The sequence below is a fragment of the Dasypus novemcinctus genome, chromosome 1 (assembly GCF_030445035.2).
Source record: "Dasypus novemcinctus isolate mDasNov1 chromosome 1, mDasNov1.1.hap2, whole genome shotgun sequence".
Taxonomy (NCBI): domain Eukaryota; kingdom Metazoa; phylum Chordata; class Mammalia; order Cingulata; family Dasypodidae; genus Dasypus; species Dasypus novemcinctus.
Window position 1 is genome coordinate 208,398,802 of NC_080673.1, and position 12,384 is coordinate 208,411,185.

At 61.5% G+C, this 12,384-nt stretch overlaps 1 protein-coding gene across 5 annotated transcripts in view; it reads left to right on the forward strand.

The window, feature by feature from the left end:
- Nucleotides 1-11,307, forward strand: part of CTBP1 (C-terminal binding protein 1) — a 33,779-nt gene extending 22,472 nt beyond the window's left edge. For 3 of the 5 annotated variants that reach the window (XM_071217660.1, XM_058301807.1, XM_058301793.2), the window contains exons 5-9: nt 7,162-7,376; nt 8,753-8,883; nt 9,051-9,178; nt 9,702-9,819; nt 10,419-11,307. In XM_071217660.1, coding sequence (XP_071073761.1) covers nt 7,162-7,376; nt 8,753-8,883; nt 9,051-9,178; nt 9,702-9,819; nt 10,419-10,605 — 779 coding nt within the window. In that variant the 3' untranslated portion in view covers nt 10,606-11,307. The remainder of the gene's footprint in view (nt 1-7,161; nt 7,377-8,752; nt 8,884-9,050; nt 9,179-9,701; nt 9,820-10,418) is intronic. The other 2 variants (XM_071217661.1, XM_058301802.2) reach the window with 1 other exon arrangement.
- Nucleotides 11,308-12,384: the final 1,077 nt, after the last annotated feature.

A 12,384-nucleotide genomic window follows, 5' to 3' on the forward strand; every position in this document is an offset into this window, starting at 1 on the left:
GGAGGGCTTTGCTCCAAAATCCTAAGGGTCTGCGCTGTGATTCTCCTACAGGGGCCTGCCAAGGCTCCAGGCAGCACCTCTATTTGCTGTGGAAACGTCCAGCACCACTGGATCTGCTGGGTCCTATGGCACAGGTGGTAGTGCAGCTTGCCCAGCAGATGGACCTGACGCAGAGCCTCTTCTTGTTCTGGTTCCCAATCAGAACCAGCAGCTTTTGTGGTTACCCAGTAAATGGGCGGGAGTAGTACACCCAAATGAGGACTGTGTTGTCTCCAAAATCCAAGGAGGCCAACTAAGCGCTGTGCCTCGTTTTCAGTCATAGGAGGGTCCAGATGCAACAGCTTATCCTTCACCTTTGAAGGGCTACCTCCATGTGCCCCGCACCACCAGCCGCCTAGAAACTCACCAAGGTGGAAGGCCCCTGTGTTTTTGTTGGGTTTATCTCCCATCCTCTCTCACATAAATGCTTACCAGGAAGTCTAGAGCAGTTGCTGCTGCTTGTTCACTAGGACAGTCAGCACAATATCATCAATACAATGGACCAGTATGATGTCCTGTGGGTGGGAGAGACGATCAAGGTCCCTGTGGACAATAGTGTGACATAGGGCTGGAGAGTCGATGTACCCCTGAGGCAGGACAGTGAAGGTACACGCTGGCCTTGCCAGCTGAGAGCTGTTTTCTGATGGTCCTGACTAATGGCCATTGAGAAAAAAGCATCTGCCAAATCAGCAGCTGCAGACCAATACCAGGGACGTGTTGGTTTGCTTACGCAGTGACACTACGCCTGGGACAGCAGCTGCGGCTGGAGTCACCGCCTGGTTAAGTTTACGATAACCCACTGTCGTCCTCCAAGAGCCGTCTGTTTTCTGCACAGCCACATGGGAGAGCTGGACGGGGACGTGGTGGGAGTCAGCACCTCAGATCCCTGATGGCGGCACTGATCGCTGCAGTCCCTCCAGGAATTGTTCTTGCTTCTGATTTACTGTTTTGCTAGGAGGGGCAGTTCTCATGGCTTCCACTAGGCCTTTCAAACCTTCATAGCCCGCCCTCCGTAAGTCAGGGATCCGACGCGGGGATTCTGCCAGTTATGAATATGTCTGTTCCAATTATGCATTCTGGAACTGGGGAGCTAACCACAGGACGGGTCCCGGGACCCACTGGACCAGCTGTGAGACGGACCTGAGCTAGAACGCCATAAGCCCCTGCTCTGGCTGGGGGACTACAGTGACGTTTTGTGTCTCCTGGAATTAACGTCATTCTGAGCCACTGTCTAACAATCCTGGAAGCGTTATCTTCTCCCCAGTGCAGTGCCCTTGGTTAAGGCCGTAGGTCTCCTTGGGGACAGGTGGGAGGATTAACAGTATCAAGTGTGGGTGGTTAACAGATCCTTCCCCACGCAGGGGCTGTGGGTCTGTAAACGCTCTCAAGTCTGGGAATTGATTACGGGCCGGGATTCTGTGTGTGTAGTTTGTTAGGGTTTTGTTCACTCGACCTTGAACTCTGCTGGCACAGGCCCAGGAGGAGCTCGGCAGACTGCCTGTGTGTCCCATGCCTGGGTTCCCGTGGCCGCTGTGCCCCTCTGATCCCTGCTCTGAGCTCCTTCCGTTGCGGCAGCCACGACCACCTGCCTCTGGTGTTAAGTGCTGCCCTTGGCTTCTGCCACCCCGGGATCCAGTCCCCCATAGTGTCTGAGGACCCCAGGTCAGTGCCAGCAGCTCCCACAATAGCAGTGCCCTGCAGAGACGAGCAGCCACAGAGCTCTTCAGAAGAGGGAGGCAGGCTCACAAATTCATTCCTCACAGACCTGGGGAAAAGTGTGTCCCTGGACATTCTGGGCTGGGCGGGCAGCTCTTACCTGATAAATCTACCCCACCTCTCCAATCTGAGCCTTTGAAGCCCCTCACCTGTAGCATACGAGGGTATTTCAACCCCCGGCAGAGTCGGCGCCTTTCGGTCCACGCCTCAGCCAGCCACCCAAACAAACCTAGCCCTCCAGCCCCTCGAGCTACAACCAGAAGCCCTGCCTAGGGGCCCAGACCAAGGCACGTGGACGGGTCCCCTCTGTGTGCCTTCCGCCATCACCTCACCCTCAGTGTCTGCTCCCACTCATGTTCCCCGGATTTCTGTCCATAGAAATTGGACAGATCTTCCAGTTCTTGGGTGAGCAGTGCCCCGGTCACACGCTGTGCCGCCCCTTCTGGGGCTTGCTGGGCCTCAGGGTAGTTGCAGGTCTGGAGGGAAGAGGGGTGGTGGGTGGTCAGGGCAGTTGGCAGAGCCTCCGGCCAGCTGCCTCGGGCGTCCTGCTGCAGCGTCGGCCAGCCAAGCAGGCGTCGCCTTGGATGGAGCTGGAGGGCTGCTCTGTCGGCGAGGGTGCTCCACAGACCTCAGAGTTTGGCCCCCCACGACCTGCCCGAACACCCCATTTTCCCTCCAGTCATCGCCCTCACTTAACTGCCGGCAGCTCCAAAGCAGAGAATTCCATTTGTGTTTTAATTCAGCCACTTTCTTGATGAGACTGAGTTTGGCTTTCAAAAATCTCAGCTGTGTCTATAGGAGGTAAGGGTTTTTCAGGGCACACATGGAAACTTGTCATTTAGGCTACATTTGAGCTCGGAATTTGAAACCCTGAGCTCACCCACTCCTCACCACATTGTCCAGCAACCAGGCATTCACGGTACTCAGACCGAGAAGTACGTTCTAAAGGTGAGATAGTCACCTAGTACTTGGATTAGAGTATCCCCTGGTGGTATCTCTGTATCGCAGTTGCCACATCATGTAAATCAGTGCCCTCTTTATCATTAAAAATAGAGTTCTTTGTGCCTTTAAGTTTCACCAGAGTAGAGATTTCATTCCCCAAACCCCAGAAGCCATTCGGAAGACTCATCCTTAAGAGCCGGTGGTGCCTCTGGCGCCGCGCTCACTGCCAGCGCTGCGGAGGCCGGGCATGGCCCTGAGTCACCTTCCATGGCTGGGGACTCCGGAGGACTGGGGGTGTTGTCTTGAAGCAGAATTCCTTCTTTTTCTGGAACCCTCAGTCCTTTGATTTAACCTCTTCAGCTCAGAGTCGACACACATGTAATGGAGAATAAGCTCCATTGCTGCAATGCAACTGGTTGTAAACGCTAATCTCACCCGCAGAGCATCTGCACAGCAACTCTGGGCCAGTGTGTGACTGGCAACCGCACACCCTCACCTACCGAGCTGACACAACCACCACACACTCTAACCTAGCCAAGCTGACACACAACCACCGTACACCGTAACACAGCCAAGGGGACGCACAACCACCGTACACCCTAACATGGCCAAGTGGACACAAAACCACTGTGCGCCCTAACATGGCCAAGGGGACACAAAACCACCATACACTCTAACATAGCCAAGTGGACACACCACCACCATACACCCTAACATAGCCAAGTGGACACAAAACCACCGTGCGCCCTAACATGGCCAAGTGGACACACCACCACCATACACCCTAACATAGCCAAGTGGACACAAAACCACCGTGCGCCCTAACATGGCCAAGTGGACACACCACCACCATACACCCTAACATAGCCAAGTGGACACACAACCACTGTGCGCCCTAACATAGCCAAGTGGACACACAACCACCGAGCACCCTAACATGGCCAAGGGGACACACAGCGTTAGCATCGCAGTGACCCTCTGCCCGGCGCCAGCACCGCCACTGAGCTGCTTCCTAAACATCCTGCTCGCGCCCTCCGCCTTCCCCCCGCCTTGTCCTCCCCTGGACACCGCTGGGCTCCTCTGCTTCCTGGCCCAGGCCGGCGCCCTCCGGGCACGAGCCTCCATGTCGGGTGCTCCCTCTCTGCAGTAAGGGAGCCACCGGGGCAGCGTCAGGAGCTTGGAGGATGTTCTGGGTCATCCAGTGAGGGCACAGCTGCGCTGGGGGGGCGGGTTCGCTTGTGCATTCCTGTGGGACACGGTGTCGTCCCGTGTGGCCGCTGCACACGTGGGGGGCCAGGCTGGGCGAGCCTGCAGCCTGTGAGTGCCCCTCCAGCCCTGCTCTGAGGTCTGCCCTGCTGCTCGCCGTTCTTGGGGCAGGGATGGCACCGCTGGCCCCCTGCACGGGTGGTTTATTGAAGGCTGGAAGAAAGAGCGACAGGAAAACAGTCACCCAGAGCTCCTTGGGGGGCGTGGGCAGTCGGCTGGGGGCTTCGGCAGGCACGGGGCGTCAGCCGGGGGCTTCGGCAGGCGTGGGCATTCAGCTTGGGGCCCCGAGGTGGAAAGCAGTGAGCGGGCCTCCGCCCCCTGGGCCCCTTGCCAGTCTCTGCCCTTTTTTTTTTCGGTTATTGCATTGGTGAAGATCGCCAGTAGTGTTGAAGAGAAGCAGTGCGATTGAGCATTATTGTCTTGTTCTTGACTTGGTAGAAAAATGTTTACTATTTCACTGTTAATGTGATGTTACGCATAGTCCTTTTTGTAATGTAGTTGACCTGGTCTTAATGTAGCAATCCCAAATTTCTTTCAACTAGTATATGTGTGACATATCTTTTTTCCATTTTTACTTTATCTCCATCTTTGTATTTAAAGTATGTCTCTTAATAACAGTTCATTAATCTTCATTCTTTACGTGGTCAGATCTCTATGCTTTTTCCAGTCTGATGATCTCCACCTTTTATTTGGGGTGTTTACTTTATTTTTTATATATTTACTGATACTTGGGTTTAAGAGCATCAGTTTTGCTGGTTGTTTTCTATTTGTACTATGTAGTCTTTGTCCCCTTGTTTCTCCTTAATAGGTTGAGGGTTTTTTTGTTTTTAAATGATCCCATTTTGTGTTTTCTCTTGCTATTTAGTCTATACCGCGAAGTGTCGCTTTTTAGTTTTCACCTTCGAGATTCAATGTGTTCCTCACGATCAGTTCACCTTGAACTCATGTTACCTACTTCAGGCATAATGGGGGAACGTGAGGATGGCACGAGTCCACTTTGCTCCCTCTTTTCTTTGTGCTAGTGCTGCCATATATTTTACTCCTGTATATGCTATAAACTGTATGATACATTGTTATTAGTCAGTAGTGGTTTTTTGTTGTTTTGAGGTACCAGGGCCCGGAATTGGAACTGGATCCTTGTATGTAGGAAGTCAGCACTCGACCACTGAGCCTGTTGGCTCCCCTGGGTTGGTGCTTTTGTCTGTTTGCTTTTGTTGTTTGTTTTAGAGGCATCAGGGGCTGAACCCAGGACCTCCGCGTGGGAAGCAGGGATTCCACTGTGTGAGCCACTTCTGTTCCTCTTTCAATAGTTGATTAAAGAGGATTTTCACTGATTTCTCTATTTACCCACATGCTTATACTTTCTGATACTCTCTACCTTCCTCTAGATCCAAATCCGCTCACTTTTTATCTAAAAATGCCTTTGTTCTGCTTCCATTTTTGAAGGTTGTTTCCCTCGGCTGACTTGGTCTCAGCCCTTGGACGATGCCATGCTGTCACCTGGCTCCACGGCTGCTCCGAGAAGTTGGCCGTGCTTTCCACGTGGTTCCTCCCAACGGAATGTGTATTTTATTCTGACTTTTTAAGGTTATTCTGTTTGGTTCCAGCAGTGTGACCACAGCCTGCCTGGATTTGGTTTCCTTGGAGTTACTCTGGAGTTTTCTGGGCTTCTTGGCTTCTCTGAGCTGATGTCTTCATCAGTTCTGAACAACCCCTGGCCAGCAGCTTTTCACCTTTTTCTTCTCCATGTTCTGTCTCCTTCCTTCTGGAGCTCCACGTCCACATGCTTTAGACTATTTATTATTACCTCATAGTCTTTTTTTCTCTCTCTCTTCCTGTTTTTAAAAATTTGAGTTAGTTTTACATAATTTCTATGGACTTGCCTTCATACTCACTGATCCTTTGTCTTCCTACTGAGCCCATCCAATGAATGAATTCATTTCGGTTACGATATTTTTTAGGTCCAGAATTTCTATTTTAGCTCGCTTTTTAGAGTTGCCTTTTCTCTGTTGGAATTCTCCATCTTTTCCCCTTCTGTGTTCATATTAGCCTGTTTTTCCTTTCAACATATTTAGTTATTTTAAAGTTGTGGTTAATTCCATCATCAGGGCCACCTGTGGGTCTGCTGCCTGGGGTGGTTTAAATTAGAGGCCACGTGTTCCTGCTTCTTCACAGGTGATGCGCTCTCGTTGCCTGCCGGACACTGTTTCAGAGCGCAGGGGCACTTGGTAAATGGCGTTTCTTCCAGGCCCACTTCTCTACGCTGTAGGGACCTGGGCAGTGCGGGGTGCTAGCCGGAAGCTTTGGCTTCCAGTCACGGCTCCTCTCAGATAACGCCAGCGTGTCCTGTCTAGCACCCGCGCGGGGGGAGTTCTCAGCGCCCCCTTCCAGCCCTCCTCCAGGTGCTTCCTTCTCCGTGAAAACCCCAGGGGCAGTGGGGCTGGCGTGGAAGGGCCGTCCCCCCTCGCCCCCGCGGGATTCAGGCAGCCTGAGCTCTGGTGGGCTCTAAGAGCACGTGGCCAGGGGGTCCAGCACTGGTGCACGCGGCCCCCCAGAGTGCCCTTGGCCCAGGCCGATTCTCAGGCCCCTCCTGGGGGCCGGCCGTGCCCCCCACCTGGCCAACTCCCGTGCCTCCCTTCTGGGGCGCTGCGCCCACTCTCCCGCACCCCTCCCGCCGCCCACATGCCCCTGCATCCCTGCGGCCTCAGGCCTGGGCCCCCCGACTCTCACCGCCTCTGAGGCTGCTCCCAGGCCCACACCTGCGTGCCCGCTGCTGGCCGGAGCCTCGCAGAGGTGTCCGCCTCACGGGTCCAAGGCCCTGGCCCTCCCCCCCAGAGCCCCTCCCCTTTCCAGGGCCCCTCCAGAATTCCCTGGTTCTGCCTTGATTGCGCCAGCGCTGTCCCCTCCCCTCCTCCGCTCCAGCTCTGCAGACGGGGGTCCTGTCCCCGCCCTGCCCCTGCCTCGCCCCCCAGCTTCCGGCGTCTCCCGCAGGCCCTGCTGCTGCGGGGACGCCTCCCCGCCACGTCCACTCGGGCTCGGGGCGGGGTCCGGGAGGCCTGCCCCGCGCCCCGTGGGTAGCTGCCGCCCCCGCTGGCCCGCGGCGCGTTCCCTCCACGGCAGCCCGGGCCGGTCGGGAGGGCGGGCGGGGGGCGGCGAGCCGCAGGGGCAGCGCGTGACGCGCGTGTCGCCTCGTGCCAGGCCGCGTGGGGCAGGCGGTGGCGCTGCGGGCCAAGGCCTTCGGCTTCAACGTGCTCTTCTACGACCCGTACCTGGCGGACGGCGTGGAGCGCGCGCTCGGGCTGCAGCGCGTGAGCACCCTGCAGGACCTGCTCTTCCACAGCGACTGCGTGACGCTGCACTGCGGGCTCAACGAGCACAACCACCACCTCATCAACGACTTCACCGTCAAGCAGGTGGGCGGGGCGGGGGCGGGGGCGGGGGGGCGCGGGACAGGGTCAGGGGGTGAGAAGGGGGAGGGTGGGGGGCGCGGGACTGGGGTCTCAGCAGGGTTAGAAGGAGCGTGGCAAGGGGGGGCGAGGAGGGGAGGGGAGGGGCGTGGGACTTGGGGTTATTGCAGGGTGAGATGGGGGAGGCGTGGGGTGAGGAGGGGGCGGGGCCTGGGTCCTGGCGGGGTGAGAAGGGGGCGGGGCGGGCGCCCCTGCTTCGAGCCCCGAGCTCGCGCGGGGTCGCCTCTGCGCACGCGCCGCTGTCCGGCCCCTCCGTGCGGGCGTGCCGTAGCCCCCCGAGGCCCGCCCGGGACCCGGGTCCCCTGGCCGCGCCCCCACCGGGTGGGGTGAGCCGCAGCGCCGCGCGCCCCTGCTGCCCACTGCTGCCACTGCTGCCCGGGCCGCCCCTTGGGGAAGCTGCGCCCACACATGCCTTGGTTCCAGAGTCCTCCAGGCCCCCGAGGTCCCTTCCCGGGTGCTGGTCCGGCACAGGCGGAATTGCCGGCGTTCCCAGGCCAAGTGCTGTGAGACCTCCGCCGAGGGCCCAAAGGCTCCGAGGCCTGAGCCTGGGGCTCCCGCCGTGTCCCTGGGGCTCCACGGCCACCCCAGGGGCCCCGGGCCTTTCACAGGGCTGCGTGCAGGTGCATCTGGATGTGTGTACACGTGTGCACTAGTTGTCCGTGAGTGTATGTCCGTGTGTGCCCACACGCCTGCACGTGCTTGTGTGTGCACATTCGTGCATGCACGATTGCATGTGTGTGCATTTACGTGCAAGAGGCACGTGTGCGCGTGCAGGCGTGCGGGCACGCGCAGCAGGGTGGCCGGCCCGAGGCGTGGCGGGGGCCGCAGGTGTGGCTTGTGGGCGAGGTCAGGCGTGAGGCCCTCGGGCAAGAACCGAGCAGCCGGGCGGGCTGGGGCTCTGCTGGCTCGGTAGGGACGGAACCGGGGCAGGGGACGCGCACGGTCAAGGGGCTGCCCGGGAGCCGCATGATCTTCAGCAAAGGTGAAGAGCGCGCGCCTGCGCAGGGATAGGACGGTTCCACCCGCGCGGCCTCGACACGGGGGCTCCGAGGACGGCCGCGGGCTGCGCCCACCCCCAGGGGCTGTGTGAGGAGGTCCCGACTCCCCGGGAGGGGTTGAGGGGCCCCAGAAAGGGGCAGCCTGGGCAGGAGGTCGGGTCAGGAGCCCAGAGCGGGGCCCAGGTGCCGAGCAGGCACCCACCGCCCGGGCCCGGCTGGCCTGCCTCTGCTCCCCGGCCTCCCCCAGCCCCTCGTGGGCCGCTGCTCGGGCGGCAGGGCCCGTTGGAGGCCACCCCCTCTGAGCGCCGCCCGCTGCCCCCGCAGATGAGACAGGGCGCCTTCCTGGTGAACACGGCGCGGGGTGGCCTGGTGGACGAGAAGGCGCTGGCCCAGGCCCTGAAGGAGGGGCGGATACGCGGCGCCGCCCTGGACGTGCATGAGTCGGAGCCCTTCAGGTGGGCCACCCTGCCCCTGCGCGCTCGTCGCGCCCCCCGGGGCCACAGGCTGCGCTGGGCTGGGGGCGGGCGGCCCTGGGTCCAGCAGTCCCTCTGCTGCGAGTCCCCACTGGGGGGGGGGGGGGCGGGGGCGCGGCCGGGGGGCGCTGACGGGGCGCTGTGCTCAGCTTCAGCCAGGGCCCCCTGAAGGACGCCCCCAACCTGATCTGCACCCCCCACGCCGCCTGGTACAGCGAGCAGGCGTCCATCGAGATGCGCGAGGAGGCGGCGCGGGAGATCCGGAGGGCCATCACAGGTGGGTGCCGCGCTGCGCAGGTGTCCTCCGGCCCCCCGGGGACGGCCGACACCTCGGGGAGTCTCAGCCCCTCCCCAGAGAAGGCCAGGCCCAGGCCCCGCGGGGGCTCCTGCGGGGGTCCTTTGTGAACACGGCTGGATGTGCGTGGGTTTGCGTGCCCTCCTAGAGAAACCTAACAGCCGATTTTAAAAGCTCAACTCGTTTGACAATCTCCTGGGCTGAACCTGGGGCTGCCCTGAAGTCCCCTGGCCTGGGGGTCGCGGCTGTGCGGATGGAGGGGGAGGGCCTGGGGACAGCCCTGCAGCCCCCAGCCCCCCAGCCCCTCCCCAGAGGCGGGGCTTGGTTCACCCCTCACCGTCACCCCCCAGCCCCTCCCGGGAGGCGGGCGCTGCCTACCCCTCTCCACCCCTCTAGGCCCCCCCAGCCCCTCCCCGGAGGCGGGCGCTGCCTACCTCTCCCCCACCCCTCCCTCACCCCAGCCCCTCCCCAGAGGTGGCGCCGCTGACCGCCCCCCCTCCCCCAGGCCGCATCCCCGACAGCCTGAGGAACTGCGTCAACAAGGAGCACCTGAGCGCCGCCTCCCACTGGGCCAGCATGGACCCGGCCGTGGTGCACCCCGAGCTCAACGGGGCCGCCTACAGGTGGGCGCGCGGCGGGGCGGGGCTGGGGTGCTGCGTGGAGCCCCCCGCAGCCGGGGCTCCAGGGGCTGAGTGTCCCGCCGGCCCCTAGCCCTGGACCGGCCTCCGAGTGACACGGGGAGACGGGGGCTGTGGCCGCCCGCAGTCTGCTGTCAGGTGGGGGGGCGTGGACCCCGTTCCACACTGCGCCTTGGGCCCTGCCCACGGCGGGAGGCGGCGCCCTCCCAGGCCGGCCTTGATGTGGCGTCGGTGACGCCGTCCCCAGAGCCGGAGCCAGGCGGGACCTTCCTTGGGGCCCTGGTGGCCGGGGTGGTGCTGTCCAGCCGTGCGGGTCAGCGGAGGGCCTGGAGGGGTGGGCAGGGGCAGGGCCGCAGCAGGGAGGGCGTGGGCTGGGGGGGAGAGGGGCGCGTGGGGGCGGACACGGGGGTCCCCCGCGAGGCCACTGCAAGGGAGGGGGCAGGACGGCCTGGGTGGCCCCAGCGTGTCCCCGGGTGCCAGGCAGGGCTGCTGCCGCCCCCGCCTGGTGCGCGGGCCTTTGGCAGGGGCCCCTTCTCCGCGAGCCCTGGGGGCGCCCCCCCCCACCTCACCGCCTCTCCCTCCAGCAGGTACCCCCCGGGCGTGGTGGGCGTCGCCCCCACCGGCATCCCGGCTGCCGTGGAGAGCATCGTGCCCAGCGCCATGTCCCTGTCCCACGGCCTGCCCCCCGTGGCGCACCCGCCCCACGCCCCTTCCCCCGGCCAAACGGTCAAGCCCGAGGCGGATAGAGACCACGCGAGTGACCAGTTGTAGCCCGGGCGAGCCGCACAGCCCCGGCCCCGCGGAGGGGACACAGCCCTCGCCGGCAGCTGCGGAGGCCGGCACCAGGGACACCGGAGGCCGCGGAGGAGCGCCCGCCCGGCCTCCCCGCCCCAGCGGACTCCTCTCTGTCCTGTCCTACGCGTTCTCCGTTTAAGCAGAAGAAGTTAGTAGTTAATTAAATCATGAATGTTGTCTGTGTACAGTTTTTAGAACATCGAAAGGATTTGTTTGCTTAGCTGTCAACAAAGCGCCCGCGGGAGCGCCCGCTCGGCCCAGAGGTCAGCCCTGCCCGGTCAAGCCCGGACGAGCCGGTTGGCATACTTCTCAGGACAAGGAGCGCCCTGTTTTTCTTTCCACGCCACACAGCGCAGTGTTTTTTTCTACCTGCTTGTCTTATTTCTAGAATAACTTAGAAAAACAAAACAAAGGCTGTTTCTCCCCGATTTTGGCATGAGCCCCCCATTCCAAATGAAGACAGCGCTGCGAAGCGGCTTTGAGGAGGAGGAGAGGTTTTGTACAAACGCACCTCGTGCCGTGGCCACCGCCGACACCTGCCCAGTGGGCGCGGGGGTGCCCCTGCGTGCCGCTGCCATCCTGCTGACGTGGTAGGCTAGCAATATTTTGGTTAAAATCATGTTTGTGACTGTAACCATTTGTATGAATTATTTTAAAGAAATAAAAATCCCAGAAAGAGCTGGCCTGCACGTGCGTGAGTGGCTCCATGTCCCCGGCCGCCGCCTCGAGGCTTGACGCGGCCTCCGGGCAGCCAGGGACGCCACGCGGCCTGCGGCACCCTCTCTTGGGTCCTGGGCTCGAGGCGGGCGGGCGCTGGGGTGCCGGAAGGGGCGCAGGTGAGTGGCTGGCAGTGCCCACTTGTGGGTCCTGGCTTGGGGGCTGTGTGCCCAGAGCACCCCTGCAGGGGCGGCAAACCTGGCAGTGCAGCCGGTGTGCTGTCCTCTGCCCGGCGCTGGCCGACTGGCCGGTGCCTGGCCCCCCGGTCCAGCCCGCCAGGGCCAAGGACCGAGGCCCGCTTCACTATCCCTGTTCTCACACCCCGGCACAGACGCGGCCTCTGCCCTCTCACCAGGTCGTCCGAGCCGGGACGTCCGAGCCTGGCCACCCTCAGGCTGCAGCTCGCTCACGCGGCTGTGATGGTGTCTCTCTCTTGCTAGAGGCGGAGCGCCTGAGGGCAGCCCCGGGGCCTCACTGGCTCACAGAGGCTGCCCCTGCACCAGCCATGACTGACCTCCGACCCCAGCTGGCCCCTCACGTTGCCTCCTCCTAGGTGCAGTCTGTGCTTCCTGAGGTTCGCTCTTTATTCTTTCCCAGCATGAGTCTGTTAGGGGTCAACACAGCCTGAAAAGACCCAGACACACAGCTCCTTCCGTCCTCATCTGCAGAGCTGTCCCCAGGGAAGTAGCAAAGCCCTCGGCAGGGGGAGGACGCCTTGAAGTCATTCGATGCCATCGGAAGGAGGGGACAGGCCGACACCCCTTCCTGGCTTCCTCTCCAAAACCAGGTTCTAGAAGTGACAGAAAACCTAAAAAGAAGTGTACAAAAGCCCAGGAGGTAGGGGCGCTGTCCTAGGAAGCCCGAGGGTGAGGCCCAGTGGCTTTGGACTACAGGCAAGAGCCCGTCCAGTGTCCCTTCCTCCTGACGGGCTGTGCGGCCTGCAGAGGTCAGCGCCGGGGCCGGGGCAGCGTGGCCGGAGGGCCCAGGACCACCCGGCACACCCGCCTGGGCGCAGGGCCCCCTGCCTGAGGCAGAGGG